A 26,579-nucleotide genomic window follows, 5' to 3' on the forward strand; every position below is an offset into this window, starting at 1 on the left:
AATCAAACGGAAAATGTAAGCAGTGTGTGGTATAGGAGAAAAGCATGAGCATCAGAGTTAGACAAACACAGATTTAAAACCTGACTCTGAAATTGGCTGGCTGTGTGACCTTGATGAGTTATTTAACCATTCTGAGCCTCTGTTTCCTAATTTATAAAATGGGGATAATATACCTACCTTATAAAGGTATCTTTAAAAATTACCGCAAACATCAAATAACTGGGATACTACATGTTAACCCCAAAAGAGTGCCTAGCACATGGTAGGTGCTTAATGCATGGCAGCCATTACTGTTAGTTAAAATTGTTTTCTCTGTAGACTTTTAGACCATTAGATAGTGTTACAATGGTGCAAAGGAACCCCTTAATTCCTTTACTGCTGTTTTTCACAGATTCTTGGCTTTAGACAGGATGTCAGAGGTGGACTAGTTCAATTCAGCCTATCAGTTACGGGAATCCTGACATGTTGACCAGTCTCTCTTCAAACATTCAGGGATGGGAGATAGGTCTGTGAACAGCTAACCAGGAGCAAGTTTTTCTCTGAACTGTGCCAAAGCCTTTTCACTTCCGCACACTGGTCCTAGTTTTGTCCCACGCAAAATAAGTGTACTTGCTTTATCACAATTCCCACTCCCTCCCACAAAGGTGGAAAGGGAATGTCACATCACCTCAGCCGTCACTTGTCCAGGTTGACCTCTGTTCCCAGCATAACAGTTACTTTTTTTTTTTTTTTAACTTGACATAGCTGGCAATGTCCCCCACAAAATGAAGAGTATGGAACTATGACCTCCTCTGTCCTGTGTATCATTAAGGCAGTCTAAGATGGCATTTACTTTTTAACAACCACCAATAACCTATTTGAGCTTAGTATTACTGGACTTTGCTCACAAGTAATACTATTAAAGAGTCAAGTTCTTACGGTAGGCGCAGGGGTTGACCTCCTTAGATTTCATCTTCTGACTTTGGGCCCATCGTTCCAATTTGCCAGCCTCTCTGTGGGTCCTGCTCTGTCATTCCACATGCTGGGTTTCCCTCCCCAATTCTTACCATCCAAGTTATTTGCCGTATTAAGGGCATGAAGCATCTGTTCACACCACTGGGTAAATCCATCTTGGGCTTTATTTACTCCCTGAAAGAGCTTCAGCAACTTTTCTTCTTCTTCTACTTTCTTATTCTGCCGGTTAGACACACCTACAGATTTACTAAAGCAAAACAATAGGGCGATATTATATTCCCAGAAACTGTTACTATATGATTATAGTACAACATCATAAATAGATAATGTCTTGGCAATACTGGCTGGATGTCCAGTAATCCAATGCTTGGCTCCAAAAATGAAAAAAAAATTCAAATATTTGGATTGGATATACCCTTAAAATCTAGCCTCAGCTAATATATCCTTATTTGTGGATACAGGGCTTCTATTTAGAAAAAATGATGAAATTCTTCCTATGTATCCTTGGGGTAGGTTTTTTAATTTTACTAAGCCTCAATCTCCTTATCTGTAAAATGGTACTAACATTTTTTTGGGTTATCATAAGTAATAAAGATAGTGTATGAAAAGGCCTGGAGCACAGTGCCTGGCAAAGACGCTCATAAACTAACAGAAATCAATTGTCCCATTCATAATATATTAGGCCCGAAATCAAGAAGAAACAATCTGACAACACTACCATTTATTAAGTAGTTACTATGTGCCAGGCACTTACTACTTATCATGTATTCATTTAATCTTGACAATTACATGCATGAAGTTGTTATTATCTTCATTTTACCGACGAGGGAACTGAGGCCCAAAGAGGTTCCCTCTTGCCCAAGGTCACACAGCTAATAAGTGGTAGTGCTGGGATTTGAGTTCATGTACTTAACACTAAAACCCATGCTCGTTCAAAAAACACTGTATACTGAGGAAAGAAAGATGAAGATGAAAATGTAACTAACTTATAAAAATAAATAGGTTTAAGGTCATTACAGAAGTATTTTTATAATACTCATATTAATAGTATACATCACTTAAAAATACAAATTTAGGAAAAATGCTAAGGCAGCTAGAGAATATGTTGGAGAAATGTTCAATAACACAACAAAAACATTACGCTATTTCTAATAATTATTAAGTGGTTACCATGTACAACAGAGTAAGTGCTCAGCAGAAGGAGCCCCAAGAAATAATACAAGTGTGTCTACGGGGAAGAAAGCAATCACCATAATTGTAACTGCAAGCGCTTGAACACAGATTAAAACAGTAAGTAAAAACTAAATAACTACCTTTTACTGTCCACCCAACATCCCACTTCCTCCATCCCCACCTCCCAACCAACCAAGGTGCATAGGTGTGGTTGTTTTGAGCCCTACCTGAGACTGGCGTTGTTTTTATTTTTATTTGTTGAATTCCTAGGTCCCACCTCTTTAACTGCATCATCCCAGAATCCCATGTTGGAGTTTTTAGTGTCAGCATTACTCCAAATACTACTGACTAGGTCAGATGCCCACTGGTTAGGAGGACCAGTATTTATAGAGCCCCAAACAGAATTCCCAATGCTGGTGTGCAGATTGGAATGCTGTTAAAGAAAAGAGAAAAATTATTATCGTTAATAATGTTAAAAAGATAAGAAGACAGAAAAGATAAAACTAGTCAATACAATGACAGCTTAGGAAAATGCACACACCGTATTGTTACGAGCTCTGTTTGGTTGCTGGTGTTGCTGCTGCTGCTGCTGCTGCTGCTTTTGCATTTGTCTGGCTTCTTCCTGCTGAATCTCCAGAAGAGATTTCGTGGTACCTGAAGGTTTACTGACATTCCCCCAACCTGAGAGTTTCTGCTGTTGCTGCTGCTGCTGCTGTTGGAGAGCTTTCATCAACTCCCTCTGCTGGCGTCTTTGCTGTTGCATAAGAACAGAAGCTACCTGAGGATTCCTGTTTTTAGATCATAGTTATAAATATCCAGTCTACTAAATGGAATGCAAATACATAGTAGCTACATAACATTAACTTGATGGGATTAATTCTGCTGTTGCAAATAAAAACAGTAAAGTGCTAACAGTATTAAAAAGGAGAATGAGAACACCAAATGCAAAATTACTTCTTTTTTTGTTGTTGTTGACACGGAGTCTCACTTTTTTGCTCAGGCTGGAGTGCAGTGGCACAATCTCAGCTCATTGCAACCTCGCCTCCCAGGTTCAAGCCATGCCTGGCTAATTTTTCTGTACTTTTAGTAGAGACGAGGTTTCACTATATTGGCCAGGCTGGTTTCGAACTCCTGGCCTCAAGCGATCCACCTCCCTCAGCTTCCCAAAGTGCTGGGATTACAGGTGAGAGCCCCTGTGTCCGGTCTCAGAATTACTTCTTAAAAATTAAGAAGGCCTTTGGTTAAGCATAGAAATGAAACACATGTTTACTTCCTAAAGCCTCCACCAAAATGACAGATTGTATCTATACACAGCATAAACCCATAAGGACAAAGAAAACAGAATAGATTTTTTTAAAATCAGAAAGCAGATAAATAATGAGAACCCTAAAGATCTCAGAAACAGGCAGATTCATACAGAAAGCTCAGAAACTGGAGGTGCTGAGTCTCTCGAACAGAGGAAGACTGGCTGAAAGTCTGTAAAAAGAAGCAGTAAGACTACAGATTGCCTCCTGTACTCTATGCAGTCAGACAATTCTCTCTCCCTCACCACAGCAGAAAACTGAACATTCCCTGTCTGGAGAAGCCAAACCAGACTGGCACATTATCCTATGGCAAAGCCAACCAGCATAAGAGAACACACCTATACGTAGGTGCCAACAAACTTGGGGTTTGGGAGTGGAAGTCTCCAAAAGAACAACTCAGGCCGGGTGCGGTGGCTCACGCCTGTAATCCCAGCACTTTGGGAGGCCAAGGCGGGTGGATCACGAGGTCAAGAGATCGAGACCATCCTGGTCAACATGGTGAAACCCCGTCTCTACTAAAAATACAAAAAATTAGCTGGGCATGGTGGTGCGTGCCTGTAATCCCAGCTACTCAGGAGGCTGAGACAGGAGAACTGCCTGAACCCAGGAGGCAGAGGTTGCGGTGAGCCGAGATCGCGCCATTGCACTCCAGCCTGGGTAACAAGAGCGAAACTCCATCTCAAAAAAAAAAAAAAAAAAACAAGTCAGCCAGAAACTATTATGGGAAAGCCCACCAAGGTGCTGTACATACCAGAACCTCCAATTGGCTTTTGAGTGCCTTATTTATAAACAAACAGCCTAGAATTACCAAACATTTGACACAAATTTCTAAGATAAAAGCCAAAGACCAAAACAAACAAAAATACAAAATTCAACAGAAATAGATATAAGACAATGGGAAAATAGGAGTTGGCTTTTTAAGAAGCTATTAGTAAGTATTAATATCCTTAGAGAGGTAAGGTGGTGCATTCAATGAAAGAAGAATGAAAGGCTATAAAAAATACTTAAAGAACAAAATAAGGACTCACAGACATTAATGTAAGATAGCTTATGTTAAAAGCTCAGCAGGGCTGTGTACAGTGGCTCATGCCTGTAATACTCAACACTTTGGGAAGCCTAGGCAGGAGAATCACGTGAGCTGAGGAGTTCAAGGTTACAGTGAGCTACCATCACGCCACTGCACTCTAGCCTGGGTGACAGAGCAAGACCCTGTCTCTACGGAGAGAAGCTGGGAGAAGCTCAATAGAAGGACCAGAGGTAAAACTGAGAAGATGCCCCATAGAACTGATAAAAAGGGAAGGGCACAGTGGCCCATGCCTGTAATCCCAACACTTTGGGAGGCCAAGAGGAAGGATCGCATGAGCTCAGCAGTTTGAGGCCAACCTGGGTAACGTAGTAAGACCTGTCCCTACAAAAAAAATTTTAAACATAAGCCAGACATGGTGGCACACACTAGGACCACTAACCCATAATCATGCTAGACATTCTGGAACACTGCTTGACTAGATCCCTTTACTTGAAAATTTTACCTCTTCTCGAAGCTGCCGTTCTCGTTCTTCTTCTAGTTTTTGGATTTCAGCCAACGACAGGGTGGCCTGGGACTGACATGCTGTTGTATTGGACTGCTGGCCCCACGTTGAAGAAGAGGGAAGCTAAAAAAAAAAAAAAAAAAAGGGACAGCAGAAAAGTTCATGAGGAAATGTGCACAGAAAACAAAGAAGCAATAATGCATTATGTACAGCCAGAATATCTGCATTTTGTTCAACTCCATTTACCACATTCAATTCAAATTTCCTTCCTTGTTGCTTTTACTTACCATCCTCTCAGTTAGCTTCTTTTGCTTAAATTGTCACTGCTCCAAACCTAGGTTTATTTTAAAACAACTTACAATACACATATATGCTTATATTTGATCTACCACTTGGTGACAAGTTTGTTACATCTGGTACTGACATACACAGCAATATACAATATATATATAAAGAGCAGTAAACAAAAGAATCACTAACTTGGCTTAAGAATTTTTTAACTGACAAAAACAACAAAGGACATGATCCGCTGCTGTGCAGTGAAAGGCTTAAGGACATGATTTCTGAGGGGAGCACAATGGGAGGCAGCTCATGAGAGATGCTGGCATAGTCCTTGATCAGCCTTTATGAAAAGCAGTCATTGTTAACCAGGCTGCAGCTTCTAGTCATAAGCAGTAAGCTGCTTTTAATCAATAATTTTATTTTTCCTATTCCTTAAGATTATTGACTAAAATAATGAGCATAAATTTCTAGGTCCTGAATATTTCAATATTCTCAAAGCCTGGTTATTCTCAGAGAATCCCTTGCTCCTTGTGGCCAGAAAAATATACACTTTTAATACTGAGGCACCAAACAAGCAAACACAATAAAAAAGAAACCTAACCAGACTTACAAAATATATTTAATAAAAATAATACAGGAACATAGATCAAAACAAGTAAAATGCCAAGTAGTCTCCCCAAAAAATGGACCTACAGTAGACACCTGTAAGAGTGGATACTTACAGGATAAAAGGTATAAATAGTTTAAGCCATCACTGATATTGTCAAATAGCTCTTCAAATGAATGTCTTTAACACTACTGAACATAACCAACCTACAATATTTTTTGGCCAGGATGACAGGTAACAACATTTCTCTCAAAAAACGCACCTGCCCCGGGGGAGTAGAGGATGCCGAGGGAAGCTAACAAAGACTGGGTAGAGAGGTGCTGACAGGCAACACTGAGCAAAGTTAACTTTTGCTACATAGGAAACGACTCATTTGAAGGCACCATTAAGATCAAGTAAGGCAGTAGATCTCAAAACAGCAGCATAGCCTGAAGGGACTGATAGCCCTGGCTCTACCGCACCAGAAGATCAGAAGATCAGAAAGGAAGGCAGGAGAATCAGCATATTTTAATCATTCTGATGCAGCCAGTAACTACTGATGTTGTCTAAAATCACGGTAGACATGTCACTTCACTGTAACCAGCCTTCACTGTAATCTCCAGCCTGCTTCAGCGGACCTCAACCAACACTGGGAATAGAGGCAATGCCTTCAGAAATGACCAACTATCCTCATAGGCACCTCTAGAATCTTTCTATTGCTGTGCCAAAATATATTTATTCTCTCTCTCCTCCCTGGACCAACTCTCTATTTCTCTATCTATATACACACATACATGTGCATATATATACACATATACACATACACAATCTCTCTAGACACACAAATATATAGTCTATATTCCATAGGTCTGCTCTCTAGGGTAACTGCAGCCCAAAGGCTTTTCCTGAAGTCTTCTTTGTAGATAGGAAATAATATCCCAGAGCTCTTTCAACATTGCCACATGACACTTAAGACCAGCCCAACCAACACCCTATAATGCAACTGCAGTTTGTCAATCATCCTTCTCAGAACAAACCTTTGCCAAATCAAAAGCAAATAGAAAATTTAGCACATTCTGTGACTCCTGAATGCCTAAAATCCCCTAATATCCTTTGTTGATTTTTAAAACTATACTCTTTTTGTTCTGCCCCGACATTGCTACCTTACATTTCAACACTGGTTTTGCTTTAAGAAATAACTGTGTTTCACTGTCGGGTGATAGCATGAGGAGCTGCGTGGACCTGCTCCCTGGCAAAACTGGTAAAGATCTTTTTTTTCTTTTTTTTGAGACAGAGTCTCGCTCTGTCACACAGGCTGGAGTGCAATGGTGCGATCTCAGCTTACTGCAACCTCTGCCTCCAGGGTTCAAGTGATTCTCCTGCCTCAGCCTCCCAAGTAGCTGGGATTACAGGTGCCCGCCACAATGTCCCACTAATTTTATAATTTTAGTAGAGCCGGGGGAGTGGGGAGCACTTCACCATGTTGGTCAGGCTGGTCTCGAACGCCTGACCTCATGATCTGCCGGCCTTGGCCTCTCAAAGTGATGGGATTATAGGCGTGAGCCACTGTGCCCAGTCAAAGATCATTTTTTAAATAATAATTTAAAATCTCTGGCTGGGAGCAGTGGCTCACACCTGTTATCCCAGCACTTGGGAGGCCCAGGTGGCAGATCATTTGAGGTCAGGAGTTTGAGATCAGCCTGGCAAACATGGCAAAACCCCATCTCTACTAAAAGTACAAAAAAAGTAGCTGGGTGTGGTGGCACACACCTGTAATCCAGCTACTTGTAAGGCTGAGGCAGGAGAATCCCTTGAACTCAGGAGGCGAAGGTTGCAGTGAGCCGATATTGTGTCACTGCACTCCAGACTGGGTGACAGAGCCAGATCCTCAAAAAAAATAAAGTCTTAAATATATAAATGAAGTCTCAAAAATAAATAAATAAATAAAGTTTCTGGAAATACTCCTAAGGGTATACAGCAAATTTTAAAAATAAGTTTCTTCAAGAATATTTGCTAAAACTCAGGAAGAACAGCAAGAGCTGGTGATACTTAAACCAAGATCTATTCTCTCCTTCTCTCCTTCCAGCTTAATGAGACAAACTCCACTCTAGACTGGTACAGTCAAGACATGGATCCCTTCTCCCCTCAGCCACCAGTCAGCAGGATTTCTTCCTGGAAAAAGCACATCAGTGTGTCTCACCCTGATGACAGTTACCTGTAACAATGGCTAAGTTCCAAGTGCAATAGACCTGGAGGCTCTCTTCTTGTGCCCAGCCTCACTGGTAGGATGCAAACTGTTGACCACAGCAATACCAACACTAGGGCACAGATTGCCAATGCAGCTGGCCGGGCCAAGCCACCAAGAAAGGCAAGCCAAGAAGACCTGAGGCTACTATTCTGCCCACCCTTCAGCAAATGTTAGAGGAAAGCAGACCACTGTGCCCACTTCCAGAGCTGACTGAGATTTTTGTCTGAGGGTAGGAGTGTAGGAAAACAGGCAGAAAACAGAGAGCTTTAGGTTTCTTCCCAAAGGAACTGATTTTATTTGCAACAGATACTAATAGTGCTTTCAGAAACAGAAGATGGGATAAAAGGCAATTGGGAGGAGACCAGTAGATTCATAGGAGATACAGGCTAAACTGTAGGAGGCTGCTACCTTATCTGAGAGAACTAGATAAAGAAAACCGGAAGGAATCCCCCCGGAGTCAGAACAGATCTTACATATAGACTTCAAGAACTATTTCTTCAAAGAAGCCTGAATTTAACTGGATCAGTCTGTCAATGTATGCCCCGGGACACATTTTTTTGGGGGGTGTGTGGGAGGGTGGGAGATGTAGTCTCACTCTGCCACCCACCTCCACCTCCCAGACTCAAGCGATCTTCCCACCTTAGCCTCCTGGGTGGCTAGGACCACAGGCACGCATCACCACGCCTGGATAATATTTTGTATTTTTTTTTTCTCTTGTAGAGATACAGTTTCACCATGTTGCCTAGGCTGATCCTGAATTCCTGAACTCAAGCAATACACCTGTCCCTGCCTCCCAAAGTGCTGGAATTACAGGCAGAAGCCACTGCACCCATCCATTTCCCATTTGCCCCAATAATATTTGCTGGCAGTGCGTGTAGCTGCAGCGTTTACCCGGAGATAACGCGCAGGTTTTTCCAGATCATTTGGCATCTGTTTTCTGTTCCAACAAGTTGTTGCAATTGCATCAGTGCTGTTTTGATGTAATTCTCTGATTAGGAATAAGGTTAGGACTGTAATCCAAGAGTTATCTTGAGGTCGGCGCAGCAACTGCATGCACCTCCAGGGATATTCTCAGGGCAAATGGGAAACGGGTTAAGAACAACAGAGCTCAGCTAGCAGTAAGTACAGTAAAACAGCTGAGTGTGGAAAAGACAGTCAAAGAGAGCCCTGCCAAACCCACTGTCACCTCACTCTGGGTATACCCAATGCTATACCCCCAACATGGACAACAGCAAAGGCTTCACATGGTCAGGGGGTGGAGGAGGGAGTTAGACTCCACTAAAATAATCCATCCAGTCACAAAACAAATAAACAAGAAAGAAGATCAAGCGGGGAGGGGTGAGTGGAGATACTCAGAGTTGCTACAAGACATTATCAAAAAGTCCAGATGCCAATGAAAAATTATGAAACATGCAAGAAACAAGAAAGTATAACCCATACACTGGGGAAAAAAGCAGGCAACAAAAACTGCTTGTGAGAGTGAAGAAGATGTCAGATTTATAAAAGTTGTTCAGAGAACCTAAGGAAGCTATGACTAAAGTAGTAAAGGAAGGTATGATGACAGTGTCACACCGAATAAAGAATACTAATAAAGAGACAGATGTTATTTTTTTAAAAAACCAAAAGGAAATTCTGGACTACAAAAGTATAATAACTGAAATTAAAAACTCTGCCCATCAATGGAAGATTAGATAAAGAAAACGTGGTGTTTATATAAAGCATGGAATGCTACCAGTCACAAAGAAGAATGAAATCATGTCTTTCACAGCAACACAGATGGGACTGGAGGCTATCGTCCTAAGTAAAATAACTCAGAAACAGAAAGTCAAATACTGCATGTTCTCACTTATAAGTGGGGGCTAAACAATGGCTACATACAAGCATACAAAGTGGAATAAAGGACACTAGAGACCCCAAAAGGTGGGAGAACATGAGGTAAGGGTTGAAGAATCACCTACTGGGTACAATGCTCACTATTTAAGAGGTAAATACGTGAAAAGCCCAGCCTTCATCACCATGCATTATATGCAATTAAGAAACCTACACTTGTATGCCCTAAATATATGTAAAAAATTTTGAATTAAAAAAGTCACTGGAGGTACACTACAGTGTATCTGAACTGGCAAAAGAAAGAAAGAAAGATCAACACAAATTGCACAAAGAACAGAGAGAAAAACATGAAGAAAATTAAAGAGGGCCTTAGAGAAATGAGACACCATTAGGTACATGAAGTATAAGCATTACTCAAGTACCTGAAGGAGACACAGAAAGGAACAGAACACACAACTGAAGAAATAATGACTAAAAATTTCTCCAGTTTATGGAAAAACATTAATCTACACATCCAGGAAGAACCATCAATTCTGAGTAGATTAAACACAGGAGATCCACAAACAGACATGTCATAGGAAAAATGCTGAAAGCCAGACTCAGTTTGGAAGTTACCTTTTTTCAAGAAGCCTTTCCAAACTTCCCAGATGGATGTGGTTCTCAGGTTTTAGAGAGCAACAGAGTCCCTTGCAGGGTTTGTTTAAATACAAGATTGCTCAGTTCCACCCCTAGAGGTTCTGATTCAATAGGTCTGGGGTGGGAATCTGCATGTCTAATAAGTTCCCAAGTGACCAAACTCTGAGAATGACTGACTCCATGCCACCTCTCCCTCTACCCTCACCACACTATATTCTACTTTCCTGTTTATATATCTACCCTGTGAGCTCCTTGAAGACAGGAGACACCAAACCTTACTGCTCACTGAAGATCCAGCATGAAGGTATGTAGAACCTGCCACAAATCTGCTCCTCCCTTCCCAATTACTCCAATTTCATCAACAGTTCTACTATCTTCTCAGTCACTGAAACTTACTCTAGGAGGCACCCCAGCTTCTGCCTTCCTCCCTCAGCTCCAGAGAGTTAAGTCTTGCTGACTGCTATCAGGCCAGCTCCCTCCTGCTGGTCTCTCCTGTACATTCATACCATCACCAACATAGCCTCTTAATTGGGCTCCCAGTATTCACTTTCTCCTTATTTAAAAAAAAAAAAAAAAAAAGGCTTTGAATCCTCTTTAAAACAAACAACACTTTGTGTATATCACCTCTTAATGTAACTTTCAATAAATGCCCATGGCCAACTCTGTTTCAAGCCCTATATTCTAGTTCCCATTTATACATCCGAGTGTTGATGTGCCTATATTTTTGTCAACTCTCTAGGGGCAACTGCCTTGTTTCCTTTATCTTTGTCTCAGCAGTGCTGTACTGGTATGGAATACGCACTCCAGTGTTTACTGAGCCATGTTAAATTTACAAACCAAACAGATTTACTTGTTTTGCCTACACTGCTGCTCATGTTCTATCCTCTTCTTCACTCATCTAAATGCCTAATACCAAGTATGTGCATTATAGATCTTGTTGATGATCCCAGAAGTTCAAGACCAGCCTGGGCAACATGGCGAAACACCATCTCTACTGAAAATATAAAAAACTAGCTGGACATGGTGGCGTGCACCTGTAGTCTCCGCTACTGGGGAGGCTGAAGTGGGAGGAGCACATGAGCTGCCCAGGAAGTCGAGGTTACAGTAAACCGAGATCATGCCACTGCATTCCAGCCTGGGCAAGGGGAGTAGGACCCAGTCTCAAAAACAAATAATTTAAAATATTTTAATATTAAAAAAAGAAAGAAAGTACAGTTTTACTGCTACTGGTACAGCCAGCACCCACCTAACTAAAAAAGGTTAGCAAGGAGCTCCTAAGGTTGATGCGTAGGGCTTTACCTTCATCTGCGCCAGCTGCTGTTGCTGCTGCTGCTGCTGCAACCTCCGGAGAGCCTCTTGCTGCTGCTGCCTCTGGCGCATTAACTCCTTCTGCCGCTGAACCTCCAGCTCCTTCCTCTTCCGTTCCTCCTCTTCATGCCGGAGTCTGGCTGCCTCCTCTTCCATTCGCAGCCGGTTCTCCTCTAATCGACGCTGGGCTTCTTCTTCTTCCCGGGCCCATTTTGCAGCCTCCTCTTCCTTTCCAGAAGGAAAAATTAAAGAGAGAAAAATTTTATTAATTGTGGGAGGAAAAATCTGACTCACTTTTGAAGGCTTCTGTCAAATGGCTATTGAAATGAAAGAGAAAGCAGAAACTGTTTATGATGATGCAAGGTAGAAGTAACTTTTCTTTTAAAACAACTTATAGTAGCCACAAAGGCCTGGCATGCTTACAGGGTGAATTTTTTATTAAAGGACTGCCACTTTAAACATGTGTGGTAAAAGCCCTAATCTCAAAGCAGCTCACCATCAACTGCAGGCAAGTCTCCTGGAAACACTGCTCCAACATTTCAGGTAAGCAAGCCTTTCAGGGTGCTGAGTGCTAAGAGCTACCAACATCCTATAACGACGCTGACTGCCATGACAGCATCAGCCAGTTCTGAAACCAAAGCTACTTTCCAAGACCACTGAATTCCATCCCTGGCTCTTGCCCCTTGTGGGCCATGGGCCCTTCAGAACATCTTTCCTCAATCAATCCTCTACCATCTACTACCTTTGCCCTCACCTGGGCTCATTTTCCTTCTGCTTCCTTCCCTCAAAAGCATTCCATTGTGCCCTCCAAAACTCACTTCACTGTTAAGAAATTCCCTTCACCTTTTCAGTCTGCCTGCTGTGCCTGTAATGCTTTGTCTTATCCATATCACATTCCTCTACTTCATACTCTAAAACAGGCATCCCCAAACTTTTTACACAGGGGGTCAGTTCACTGTCCCTCAGACCGTTGGAGAGCCGCCACATACTGTGCTCCTCTCACTGACCACCAGTGAAAGAGGTGCCCCTTCCTGAAGTGCCGTGGGTGTGGGGGGCGGATAAATGGCCTCAGGGGGCCGCATGCAGCCTGCGGGGCCGTAGTTTGGGGACGCCTGCTCTAAAACGTCGGTCTTCGGTCAGACGTCAGACGGAAGTCAACTATTCAGAGACTCACCCAGCCTTCAGGAGGTAGACTTTACCTTTGCCTTTTGATTAAGGTCAACTATACCCTGTCTTTATCTATTTGCTTCTAGTTCACCTGTGGCAGCTACTGTTTCTACGTATCCAACAACTACTACCTTTGTCAGGCTTCTTCCTTGCAGACAAAGCCTCCTGCCATGTTAGAGGTTTAAAATGTCAGATTTTGCTTTTAAGCTTCCAGTGTAACTAGGGGGTAGCCAAGTGATACAACTGGGGTCAAAGAGATGTCTACGGGGAGACCTCTAAGGAAGAAATTCTTCCCAGATAAAAGGAAGAAAGCATGAGAGAAAGACCATTTCCTATTTGGATACAGGTTGCACACAGTGTGATATCCAAAACTCTTAACCATGACGTAAAATATCTGAACTCAAAAGTCAACACAGCAGGAAATGGTAGAGAAGGAGTATGCAAAGGTCGTAAATCCTTAATGCCATTCACTGAAGCAAGGTATAACAGGCTAATGGGCAGACCTCTTAAAGTGTAAGGCAACAATATCATTTATTATTTAAGCCATCTTAGGTGGGTATTTTGATTCTGGAGCTGAAAGTGTCCTAATGATGATGCTTACTTCTTGTATATTCATCACATACATAGGCTGTGCTTCTTGAGGACAGAAGCAATTTCCTAATTGTCTTATACTCCACCAGAAAACAAGCACAATAAGTGGCATATAGTACATTAACTAAACATGTTAACTGTTAAATGAATAAACCAAAGAATGAATCAACGCATAATCTAACTTGGAAGCTATCTATCTCTAATAGAATTCAGGTTTCTGAAAAGAAAATTCAATTTAGAATGCAGGCAAAAGCAAGCAAAACTCTACATTCTTAAGTGTGGACTGCACAGAGTGACTTCCAAAGAGTCAGTATCGTACTGACTTGCAGTACTACTTACAGCATTAAGGGGGAAAGTGACTTACAGTGGAGAAACCTGACAAATGCTACTTCAGCCAAGTGATCGAGGTCTACATCAGCAGTCCCGAACCACGTTGGCAGTATGTACCTCTTGATTTGATGTGGTGAAAAGGCCACTTTGCCTCTGTGATCTTCCTCCCAAATACCCATAATCCGGTTTATTAATGAGAAAAACTTCAGATAAATTCCAATCAAGGGGTACCCTATAATATTATTTCTTAAAAACTGTCAGTATTTCTTAAAACTGACGAAGTCATCAAAAACAAGACTTAAGAAACTGTCGTAGCCAAGAAGGGCCTAAAGAGACATGACAGCTAAATGCAATATGATATTCTCTTTTTTTACAAGTTATTATCATTATTATTTTTTTGTAGAGACAGGGTCTCACTACGTTGCTCAGAATGTTCTCGAACTCCTGGCCTCAAGTGATTCTCCTGTCTCAGCCTCCTGAGTCGTGGGGATTACAAATGAGAGCCACTGTGCCCAGCTAATACGATATTCTGAATGGAATCCTGGAACAGAAAAAGGACATTAGGGAAAATCTTTAAAAATCTCAATAAACAATGGATGTTTAATAATAATGGATCAGTATTGGTTTATTAGTTGTAACAAATGTATCATACTCATGTAAGATATTAATAGCAGGGGAAACTGTAAGCAAGGGGAAATATGAAAGCTCTGTGTATTATATTCCCAGTTTCTCTGAAAGTCTAACACTCTTCTAAAAATAAAATCTACCAATAAAAAAAAAATCTATGTTCTTTAACATTAAAATAAAATGATTTGGGGGTTCTAGTTTCTTGTAATGACAGAGTACCATGGTTGGACCATCTGTCCCACATATGATTATAAAAGCTGAACAAAATACGAAAGAACTAAAAATAAAAAAAAGAACAGGTATACTGAGCCAGGCCCAGTGGCTTCTGCCTGTAATCCCACCTACTAAGGAAGCAGAGGCAAGGGGATCACATGAGGCTAGGAATTTGAGACCAGACTGGGCAATACAGTGAGATCCCTGTCTCCAAAAAAATAAAGTAGAAATTAGCTATGTATGGGGCATGTGCCTGTAGTCCCAGATACTTGAGAGGCTGAGACAGGAGGATCACCTGAGCCCAGGAGTTCAAGGCTGTAGTGAGTGATGATCATACCACTGTACTCCAGCCTGGCCAACAGAGTGAGATGCTGTCAATAAAAACAAACAAACAAACAAACAAACACTAGAGAAATCAAAGAAGAGTCTACCTTCCCTCCCCACCAACCGTCTATGAATCAAAAAAGCATACCTTTAAAAAAATACATGTGACCAGGCACAGTGGCTCGTGCCTGTAATCCCAGGCACTTTGGAAGGCTGAGGCGGGCGAATCACAAAGTCAAGAGATAGAGACCATTCTGGCCAACATGGTGAAACCCCATCTCTACTAAAAATACAAAAAATTAGCTGGGCATGTTGGCGTGTGCCTGTAATCCCAGCTACCTGAGAGGCTGAGGCAGAAGAATCACTTGAACTCGGGAGGCGGAGGTTGCAGTGAGCCGAGATCGAGCCACTGCACTTTGGCCTGGCAACAAAGTGAGACTCCATCCCAAAACAAACAAACAAACAAAAAGTAGGATTTTTATTTATATTTCACCTAAGGGCACTCCCCCATTCACCAGCAAAGGGCTCAAAGCATTACTAGCAATTCTGATGTCAAAAGAGAGAGTTCTGGGATAGAAAAACAATTAGGAGGAAAATTTGGAAGGGGATCATCAAAAGGAAGGGAACCAGAAAAGAGAGGAGCCCCCAAATCTGCTGAAATCCTTGGCTGGTGTAGACCTCAGGATAAGCCAAAAGGAGCAGCTGGAAGAACTCAGCAGAGATTAGAGATTTCTGCTGCTCTACCATGAGTGGGGCACAATGTTGAAGACTGAATTCACCAAGGTAGATGCCAGACAGAACTAAACTCTCTCTTTAAAGGGACAAACCAGAATGTATAATCTCATAACCTACCATTCAGAATGTTCATTATACATTTTTTTTAAAATTATAAAAATAATCAGATATACACAAAAATGGAGTAAGGGAAAAATATATACCATGAAAACACCAAAGACAACTAGAATGATGTTAAGGCAGCCTTAACATCAATTTAATAGACTTTAAGACAAGAAATACAATCAGAGGTAAACAGGAACATTTCATAACAATAAAAGCTTCACCAAGAAGACAGAACTATATATAACTGTATATGCAAATAATAACAGAGCCTCAAAACACAAGAGCAAATACTAACATCTAAAGGGAGAAATGAACAAATCAAAAACTGTAGTTTCAGATTTTAGCATCTGGTTTCTTAAGATGCAAATGCATGGCTAAATTAAAAAAATATTAGCATTTCTCTCAGGAATCAATATAACAACTAGGTAAAAAATAAGTAACGATATAAAATACTGATGCTATCAACCACCCTGACCTAATTGTCATTCATGAAACAGTACACTCAATAATTGAGAAATATATATTCTTTTCAAATGTAGGAGGCCAGGTGTGGTAGCTCCTGCCAGTAATCCTAGCACTTTGGGAGGCCAAGGCAGGAGGACTGTTTGAGGCCAGGAATTCAAGACCAGCCGGGGCAATATAGCAAGAACCCATCTCTATATACTCTACATATTTTGAATTTTTTTTCCTTTTATAAAAAAAGTCAAATGTAGCAGGGGGGGTTTGTATACTAACTTCAGTGACACTATTCATGTTAATAAGTTCTGATAACCCACTACCATTGGACCAGCCAAGACCCTGACTCTATAAATTTTTTTTTTTTAATTAGTGATGATGCATGGTGGTACATGCTTGTAGTTGCAGCTACTCTAGAGACAGCTTCAACCAAGAAGTTCCAGGCTGCAGTGAGCTATGATCACATCACTGCACTTCACTGTGGGCAACAGAGTGAGACCTGGGCAAAAAAAAAAAAAAAATCCCACAAATGCATGTAAAATAACTCACAGTGACAGACCATATACAGAACCAAAAAAAAAAAAAGGTCAATAAATTTTTAAAAATTGGGATCCTACAGATTATGTTCTCTGATTACAACGTAATTAAGTTAGAACTAAATGTAAGTAAGGGGCTAGGCACCATGGTTCATGCCTATAATCCCAGCACTTTGGGAGGCCAAAGTGGGCTGACTGCTTGAACCCAGGAGTTCAAGACCATCCTGGCAACATGGTGAAATCCCATGTCTATAAAAAATACAAAAATTAGCCAGGTGTGGTGGCACATACCTGTGGTACCACCTACTCAGGAGGCCGAGGTGAGAGGATCACCTGAGCCTAGGCAGGTAAAGGCTACAGTGAGCTGTGACCATACTACTGCACTCCAGCCTGGGTGACAGAGTGAGACTCTGTCTCAAAAAAAAAAAAAAAAAAAAAGAAAGAAAAAGAAAATGAAAAAGAAAAGGCAGGTTCCAAATACTTGAAAATTAAATAACCCATTCTTAACTCATAAGCCAAAATGAAAATTACAAGAAAAATTTAAAAGTGCTTTAAACTAAATAATAAAAATGTAACATATTAAAAACTGTGACATGTAATTAAAGAAGTGCTCAGAGAGAAATGTATTGCTTTACATGAATTTATTAGAAAGAAGATTTAAAATTTTTTATCTAAATTTTTGTCTTAAGAAACTAGAAAAAGACAAGAAAAATCAACTCAAAGTAGAAGACAGAAAATAACTGTTAAGTATGGCAGGAATCAATAAAAAGATAAATAAGTACAAAGCCAAAAGTTGGTTCTTTGTTCAATCTTTCAAAAGACTGATAAACAGAACACAAACTACCAACATGCAGAATAAAAGGAGGACTATTGTTACAGACCAAACAAACATAAAAAGAGTAACAATGAATAAATTTGTGCCATTCATTCAAAACAATGAATGAATTTGACAGCTTTGTTAAAAGGACATAGATTACAAACACTGACAAAACAAGACAAAACAATCTGATTAGCCACATAACTCAAAGAAACGGAACTTTATAAAAAATCTCTCCACAAAGAAAACACCAGGCTCAGATGGTCTCAATGGTGAACTCTATCAAATACAGGTGTGCCTCCATGATACTGCGGGTTCAGTACCAGGCCGCTGCAATAAAATGAAGACTGCCATAAAGCAAGTCATATGAAACTTATGGTTTCCTGGTACATATAAAAGTTATGTTTATACCATATTAGGTGTTCAACAGCATTATGTCTAATAAAACAATGTCTATACCTTGAAAATCCTAAGGGTCCTAGGATTTTCAGAATGGTAGATGAGCACTGGATTCAACTTAGTCACCAGCTGCATTAGCCCCTAACAAGAGAGTCAGCCTGTCCTTTCAGGATTTGAAGCCAGGCACTCACTTCTCTTCTCTAGCTATGAAAGTCCTAGTTGATAGCTTCTTTTATTAGAAAGCTGTTTGACCCACATTGAAAATCTGTTGCTTAAAAAATGCAACGATCATCTGAGTTTTCAGAGTCATATTCTTTCTGCTGGTGGATGGTCTTGCCTCGATGTTGATGGCTGCTGACTGATCAGGGTGGTGGTTGGGATAGCTGCAACAATTTCTTAAAATAATATATCAGTGAAGTTTGCTGCATCGATTGATTGACTTTTGCTGCACTGACTGCATTGACTCTAATTTCTATGAAAGATTTCTCTGAAGTATGTGATGCTGTTTGATAGGATTTTATCTAGAGTAGAACTACTTTCAAAATTGGAGTCAACATCTCAAACCCTGCCACTGTCAACTAAGTTTATGTAATATTCTAAATCCTTTTTTGTCATTTCAACAATGCTCACAGCATATTCGCCAGGTGTAGATTCCATTTTAAGAAACCACTTTCTTTGCACATTCACATTTTACCATGAGATTATAGCAATTCAGTCACATCTTTAGACTCTACTTCTGATTCTGGTTCTCTTGTTATTTCCACCACATCTGCAGTTACTTTCTCCACTGAAGTCTTGAACCCCTCGCAGTCATCGATGACGGTGGGAATCAACTTTTTCCAAACTCCTGTTAATGTGGACATTTTGACCTCCTCTCATGAATCACTAATGTTCTTCAATGGCATCTGGAATGGTGAATCCTTTCCAGAAGGTTTTCAATTTAGTTTGCCCATATCCATCAGAGGTACCCATAGTACCCAGAGCATTATCAAGTGTATTTCTTAAATAATGATACCTGAACATCAAAATTAATCCTTGATCCATATGCTGCAGAATAAATGCTGTGTTGGCAGGGATGAAAACAACATTAACCTCCTTGTACATCTCCATCAAAGCTCTTGGATGACTAGGTGCATTGTCAATGAGCAGTAATATTCTGAAAGGAGCAGTAGGTCTCAACAGTGGGTTTAAAATATTCAGTATACCACACTGTAAACTGATGTGCTATCATCCAGACTTTGCTCTTTCATGTATACAGCACAGGCAGAGTAGATTTAGTATAATTCTTAAGGGCCCTAAGATTTTCAGAATGGCAAATGAGCACTGGCTTCAACTTAAAGTCACCAGCTAGCTTCAAACTTTTCTTCTTCAGCTTTGTCACCTCTCTCAGCTTTCACAGAATTGAAGAGAGTTTTTTTTTAAATTTTATTGCATTTTAGGTTTTGGGGTACATGTGAAGAACATGCAAGATTGTTGCATAGGTACACACGTGGCAGTGTGATTTGCTGCCTTCCTCCACTTCACCTATATCTGGCATTTCTCCCCATGCTATCTCTCCTCAACTCCCCACCCCACACTGTCCCTCCCCTATTTCCCCCCAACAGACCCCAGTGTGTAGTGCTCCCCTCCCTGTGACCATGTGTTCTCATTGTGTAACACCCACCTATGAGTGAGTACACATGGTGTTTGATTTTCTGCTCTTGTGTCAGTTTGCTAAGAATGATGGTTTCCAGGTTTATCAATGTCCCTACAAAGGACAGGAACTCATCGTTTTTGATGGCTGCAAAATATTCCATGGTGTATATGTGCCACGTTTTCCCTGTCCAGTCTATCATCAATGGGCATCTGGGTTGGTTCCAGGTCTTTGCTATTGTAAACAGTGCTGCAATGAACATTCGTGTGCACGTGTCCTTATAGTAGAACGATTTATAATTCTTTGGCTATATACCCAGTAATGGGATTGCTGGGTCAAATGGAATTTCTATTTCTAGGTCCTTGAGAAATCGCCACACTGTCTTCCACAATGGTTGAACTAATTTACACTCCCACCAACAGTTTAAAAGTGTTCCTATTTCTCCACATCCTCTCCAGCATCTGCTGTCTCCAGGTTTTTTAATGATAACCATTCTAACTGGCATGAGATGGTATCTCAATGTAGTTTTGATTTGCATTTCTCTGATGACCAGTGATGATGAGCATTTTTTCATATGTTTGTTGGCCTCATGTATGTCTTCTTTTGTAAAGTATCTGTTCATATCCTTTGCCCACTTTTGAATGGGCTTGTTTTTTTCTTGTAAATCTGTTTTAGTTCTTTGTAAGTCAGATGGGTAAACTGCAAAATTTTTTTCCCATTCTGTTGGTTGCCGATTCACTCTAATGACTCTTTCTTTTGCCGTGCAGAAGCTGTGGAGTCTGATTAGGTTCCAGTGGTCTATTTTGGCTTTTGTTGCCAATGCTTTTGGTGTTTTGGTCATGAAGAGAGTTTTAAGGGCTTGTTCTGGATTAGGCTTCGGCTTAAGGGAACATTACAGCTGATGTGATCATCTATTTGGACCACTAAAATTATCTCCATATCAGCAATAAGGCTGTTTGGCTTTCTTGCCATTCACGTGTTCACTGGAGTAGCACTGTTAATTTCCTTCAAGAACGTTTCCCTTGCATTTACAACTTAGCTAACTGGCATGGCGGGGTGCCTGGCCTTTGGCCTATGTCATCAGCTTCTGACATCCTCACTAAGCTTAATCATTTCTAGCATTCAGTTTACAGTGAGAGACACGTAACTCTTCCTTTCACTTGAACTCTTAGTGGCCATTGTAGAGTTATTAACTGGCCTAATTTCAATAATGTTGTGTCTCAGTGAATAGGGAGGTCCAAGGAGAGGAAGAGAAACAGGGAACAGCCAGTCAATAGAGTAGTCAGAGCATCCACAACAGGTATGGATTAAGTTTGCTGTATTATGTGGGTACAAGTGACAGTACTCCACAATTTCAATAGTGACATCAAAAATCACTTGTCACAGATCACTTTAATTACATGTCACAGTTTTTAATACATTACTTTTTTTACTATTATATCACTTATAACAGATATAATAGTAAAAAAAATCTGAAACATTACAAGAATTACCAAAATGGGACACAAAGTGAGCACATGCTGTGGCCAACAGACTTGCTAAATGCAGGGCTGCCACAAGCCCTTCAATTTGTAAAAAATAAAATACATGCAAAGCACAAGAAAGTGAAGCACAATAAAATGGGCTGTATTCAATGAAGAAATAATTCCATTCTTATACAAACTTTGGAAATAATTCTAATCTTATACAATCTTATACAAACTTTTTCAGAACACAATAAAAAGTATCACATTTCAATTTAACAGGCCAGCATAAACCTGACACCAAAATGGAACAAAAGCATTGTAAGAAAATTATAGATCAGGCATGGCGGCTCACTCCTGTAATCCCACCACTTTGCGGGGCCAAGACAGGACTGCTTGAGCCCAGGAATTCAAGATCAGCCTAGGAAACACAGCAAGAACCCGTATCTCTACAAAAAATTTAAAAAATGAGCCAGGCATGGTGGCATGTGCCTGAGGCCCAAGCTACTAAGGCAGCTGAGGTGGGAGGCTTGACTGAGTATGGGAGGTCAAGGCTGTAGTGAGCTGAGACTGTGCCATGGCACTGCAGCCTGGATCACAGGGTGAGACCATCTTAAAAAAAAAAAAAAAAAGAAAGAAAAGAGAAGAGAAAGAAAACTATAGACCTATCTCTTCCTCATGAACACAGATGCAAATATCCTTAACAAAAGTAGGGTAGTAATCCATGAACACAAAGTTGGCTTAACCTTCAAAATTCAGTTATTAATAGTATAATTCACCATAGGAACAGAATGAGAAAACTAATGATCATCAATCAATGCAGATAAAGCATTTTACAACCTCAATATCTATTCATAGAAAACCTTTCAGTAAACTAGGAGTTGAAAGAACCTTCTTCAGTTGGATAACAGATACTTATGAAAAACTATCAACATATTTCATAGTGAAATACTGGACATTTTCTCCCTAATACTGGAAATAAGGCTGTCCATTATCCATTTTAATCATTTCTTTCCAAGGATGAAAAGGAAGAATTAAAACGGTTCCTATTTATCAATAAGATTCCATAGAAATCCTAAGGAATCAACAAAATACTATTAGAGGTAGTAAGCTGAGATTTACAAGGCCTCAGGATATAAGATCAGTATATGAAAATCAATTACATTTCTATATAGAAATGAAAAATAAACTTATAAAATTCCATTTATAATAGCAAAAAAACCCACAAAATTTTAAAGATATACATAACCCAAATAATGAAAACAAAATGATACTGAGAAAAAAAAAAAACGAGGAAAACATAAATAAATGGAAAGATATACCATGTTCATTGCCTGGAAGACTCAATACATCTTAAAATGCAAATTCTCCTCAATTTATAGATTCCACACAATCCAAATCATAATCACAGTAGGCTTTTACTTATATAGAGATTAAGAAGATAATTTAGAAAAAAATTTTTTTTTTTTTTTTTTGCTTCAAATAGCTTTATTTCCATTTGGTCCAAGGCTTGTTAGGGTAGTTAGAAAGCTGCCTGGTAACTGGAGGGAGAGGCTTAGGCAGAAGGCCTGTTATTTTGTAAAGGCCCTTCGTAAGTTGCTGGGCTCAGCAGGCTCTTAGTTGTGCTTGAGAGTGAGCCTTTCAAAGAGATACTCGCTCAGCCCAGCCTCTGGGCCGGCCAGCCTGTGGAGGTTGGTCAGGTGGTCACCCATTTTTCTTGATGATTTTCACTTCCTCATCTAGGAAGTGGCTCTCCAGGAAGTCACAGAGATGGGGGTCCGTGAGGGCAGAACCCAGGGCATGAAGATCCAAAAGGGCCTGGTTCAGACTTTTCTCCAGGGCCATGGCGGCTTCATGGCGTCCAGGATTTTACCCCATTCATCTTGAGCCGGCTTCTTGATGTCCTGAAAGAGAGCGCGGCTTCTTGATGTCCTGAAAGAGAGCGCGGCCACCACGCTGGTTTTGCATCTTCAGGAAACGCTCGTAGCCCTCGTGCTTCTCCTTGGCCAATTCACGGAAGAAATGGTTCACGCCTTCCAGAGCCACATCATCGTGGCCAAAATAGTAGCCCAGAGAGAGGTACGTGTAGGAGGCCTGCAGGTACACACTGACCAGGTGGTTGACGGCTGCCTCCATGTCTGTGAAATAATTCTGACGAATCTGGGAGCTCATGGTTGGTTGGCAAAAATGAGCTAACCACAAAAATGATGTTAGCAGGTTCCCAGAAGCAGGAGATGACCAAGACGATGGTCCCGGTGGTTGCAAGTGGAGAGGAAACTGGAGGGTGGTTGGTCAGAGGCTGGAAGAAAGAGTCCCCAGGATCTGTTCCATCCAAACACTGTTGAAGCAAGAGACAGATCCGCGGGACCCCCGAACTACTCGATAATTTTAAATTTTAATGGGAAGGCAAAAGATCTTAGTGAAGCAGTCTTGAATAAAAAAGCAAAGCTGGAAGACATACTGATTTTGTTACTACAAAGCTATAATAGTAATCAAATAAGTGCGTACTCATTTAACGGCAGGCAAACTTACCAGTGGAACAGAAGGGAAGAGTCCATTAAAAAAAAATAAACCATAGTTTTACAATTGACTTTGACAAAAGCATCAAAAATTCAATAGAAAAAGTAAAGACTGTGAAAACTGGCACTGGAACAACCCATACCTCACATCATACAGAAAAAAATATTTCAAACTATTTGTAAAACCTAAACTACAAAGCTTAAAAAAAAAAAAAAACAGGAGATATTTTAATAATCTGTACATGGGCAAATATTTCTTATACAGAGAGGGGGAAAAAAAAACCCCACTAATAATAAAAGACAAATTTAACAGGATTTCATCAAACTTAAAAATCTCTGCTTATCAAAAGATGCCCCTAGGAAAATAAATAGACAAGCTATAGCCTGGAGGAAAGTACACACAACATTTACCTAACAAAGATCATGTACTGAGAATATAAAGAATGTAAACTTGAAAGAGCTAAAAGCATACAACTTGTAAAAATAAATAAATAAATAAATAAATTGGACATTATTAGCCAGGTGAGAGGAATTATACCTGTAGCTCAGCACTTTGGGAGGCCAAGGTGGGCGATCATCTGAGGTCAGGAATTCAAGACTAGCCTGGCCAATATGGCAAAACCCCCTCTCTATCAAAAATACAAAAATTAGCCGGGCATGGCAGCGCAGGCCTGTAGTCCCAACTACTTGGGAGGCTGAGGCGGAAGAATTACCTAAACCTGGGAGGCAGCGGCTGCAGTGAGCCAAGACGGCACCACTGTACTCCAGCCTGGGCAACAGAGTGAGACTTCATCTTAACAGTTCGTCTTAAAATAAGTAGATAAATTAATTAATTTAATTAAATGATAAATCGGACATGACCAAAATGAAAAAATTACATGTTTCAAAGAATAGAGTCAAAAAATCAAAAAGACACACCTGTAATCCCAGCACTTTTGGGAGGCTGAGGCAGGCAAAGCACCTGAGGCCAGGAGTTGAGACCAGCCTGGCCAATGTGGCAAAACTCCGTCTCTACTAAAAATACAAAAAAATTAGCCGGATGTGGCGACACATGCCTGTAGTCCCAGGAGGCTGAGACACAAGAATTGCTTGAGCTGGGGAGGCAAAGGCTGCACAGCCAAGATTGCGCCATTGCACTCCAGCCAGGGCAACAGAGTGAGGCTCTTGATTTAAGAAAAAAAAAAAAAAGGCAAAAAGAGACTATAAGGCCCAGAAATAAATCCGCACATTAACACTCATTGATACAGATGCCAAAAACACACAATGGGGAAAGAACAGTCTCTTGAATAAATGGTGATGGGAAAACTAGATATCCATAGGCAGAATGATATCAGAGCCTCACCTCACACCATACACAAAAATTGTTATGTCAGAAATTATTGTTGGGTGATTTATGTTGCACTATTCTGCTTATTTTAATTTCCAAACTGGCTTAAAAAAAACAAAAGACTTATTTTACAACATTTCCACTACATAGCTAAGCAAAAACCAGAAAGATAAGACAAATTTTTATTTTTCCTCGAGAAAATAGGTTTTCATTTGAAGAAATTTAGACAGAAGTAATAACAGCCAGTTAGGTTTCTTTTGGTAATTTTTAGCAACCTGAAAAAATTTTACATAGGGTATCTTAATGTCCTAGTATTTTCTAAATCACTGATTCTCAGCTTCAAAGGAACAATTAGAAGAGAAAACCATCTGGTCACCTGTTTGCGTAACAGTTCTTCCTGCTTCCGCCTTTCTTCCTCTTCTCTTCTCCTCTCTTCCAGTCTTCTAAGAGCTTCTTCTTGCTGCTGTCTTTCTTCTTCTTCTTGCTGTCGCCTTAATGCAATTTCTTGTTCCCGCTGGCGACGCAGAGCCTCTTCCTAAGGACAAAAGATGGAGGGTGTGGGAGGGACTCAGGTCTATCAATCAATTTACTATGTCATATTTGAACAGGCTATGTGCTGCTAAGGATCCATTAAAAAGTAAATATAGAAGTATATAATCAGGATCCGGAGTAACAATTATACATGTAAGTTGGGGAATAGAACACATTACAATAAAAAGAAAACTGAATTTAGAGTATTAGTAGTTAAATTACAACACACTGTAAGTCTATCCTGGTTTCTATATTAACTAATAATTTACTGATTAACCCTAGAAAGAGCTACATTAGACTTAAACCTTCGGTTTCTCTACCAGTATCTTTAATCCCTGTATTTTAATCAACTGGGAACTTAAGGCATCATGAGGGAAAATCGACACAGCCACCAACAATTTTGGGTAAGATAAGTTCTCCCAGTCAGAAGTACTGAGTAAAAGCCATGTGTCCCAGAACATGTTTTGAAGATCAAAAATCTCACCAATACTATTAAGTATTACACACAAAGAGGACCCATTTTTGAGATGACTCATAGAAAACTGAGCAATACAGAATTAAACATACTTCTTTACTGCAATATTCCTTGGAGCCTCTATATGCTACGGTATGGTGTGATTCTAAGAATTAACAGTAGTTCTAATTACATCTCAGCATGGATCTTTTTTTGTTTTTCAGAGAACACCTCTTGGGGCCAACAAGTAGGAAACAAGTGGTAAAGGCTAGACCATGGGGCTATTAAGGGTGTGGAGTCTTTCAACTGGAGTCTAGGAAAAGGCCAGTGGAAAATGAGCCAAGCACATTAAAAGTGAACTCCCCTCACACACACACACAAAAAGACCAAAAAACATTAAAAATGCTACACTTCCCTGGTTATAAATCCTTAAGCAAAGACAGCAACAACACTTATCTACAACACTTTCATTCAAACACTTATCTAACAGTGACGAACTGGA

The 26,579-nt window shown here is 40.3% G+C and overlaps 1 protein-coding gene across 4 annotated transcripts in view; it reads right to left on the minus strand.

The window, feature by feature from the left end:
- GIGYF2 (GRB10 interacting GYF protein 2) overlaps positions 1-26,579 on the minus strand; it is a 175,081-nt gene that overhangs the window by 18,957 nt on the left and 129,545 nt on the right. For all 4 annotated transcript variants that reach the window (XM_039469653.2, XM_003936725.4, XM_074398847.1 and 1 more), the window contains 6 exons: positions 25,469-25,627; positions 11,842-12,078; positions 4,961-5,083; positions 2,669-2,881; positions 2,355-2,560; positions 1,047-1,201 (listed from right to left, as the gene is read on the minus strand). In XM_039469653.2, the coding sequence (XP_039325587.2) occupies positions 1,047-1,201; positions 2,355-2,560; positions 2,669-2,881; positions 4,961-5,083; positions 11,842-12,078; positions 25,469-25,627 (1,093 nt within the window). The remainder of the gene's footprint in view (positions 1-1,046; positions 1,202-2,354; positions 2,561-2,668; positions 2,882-4,960; positions 5,084-11,841; positions 12,079-25,468; positions 25,628-26,579) is intronic.

This window comes from Saimiri boliviensis, chromosome 5 (genome assembly GCF_048565385.1).
Source record: "Saimiri boliviensis isolate mSaiBol1 chromosome 5, mSaiBol1.pri, whole genome shotgun sequence".
In the NCBI taxonomy this organism is placed as follows: Eukaryota; Metazoa; Chordata; class Mammalia; order Primates; family Cebidae; genus Saimiri; species Saimiri boliviensis.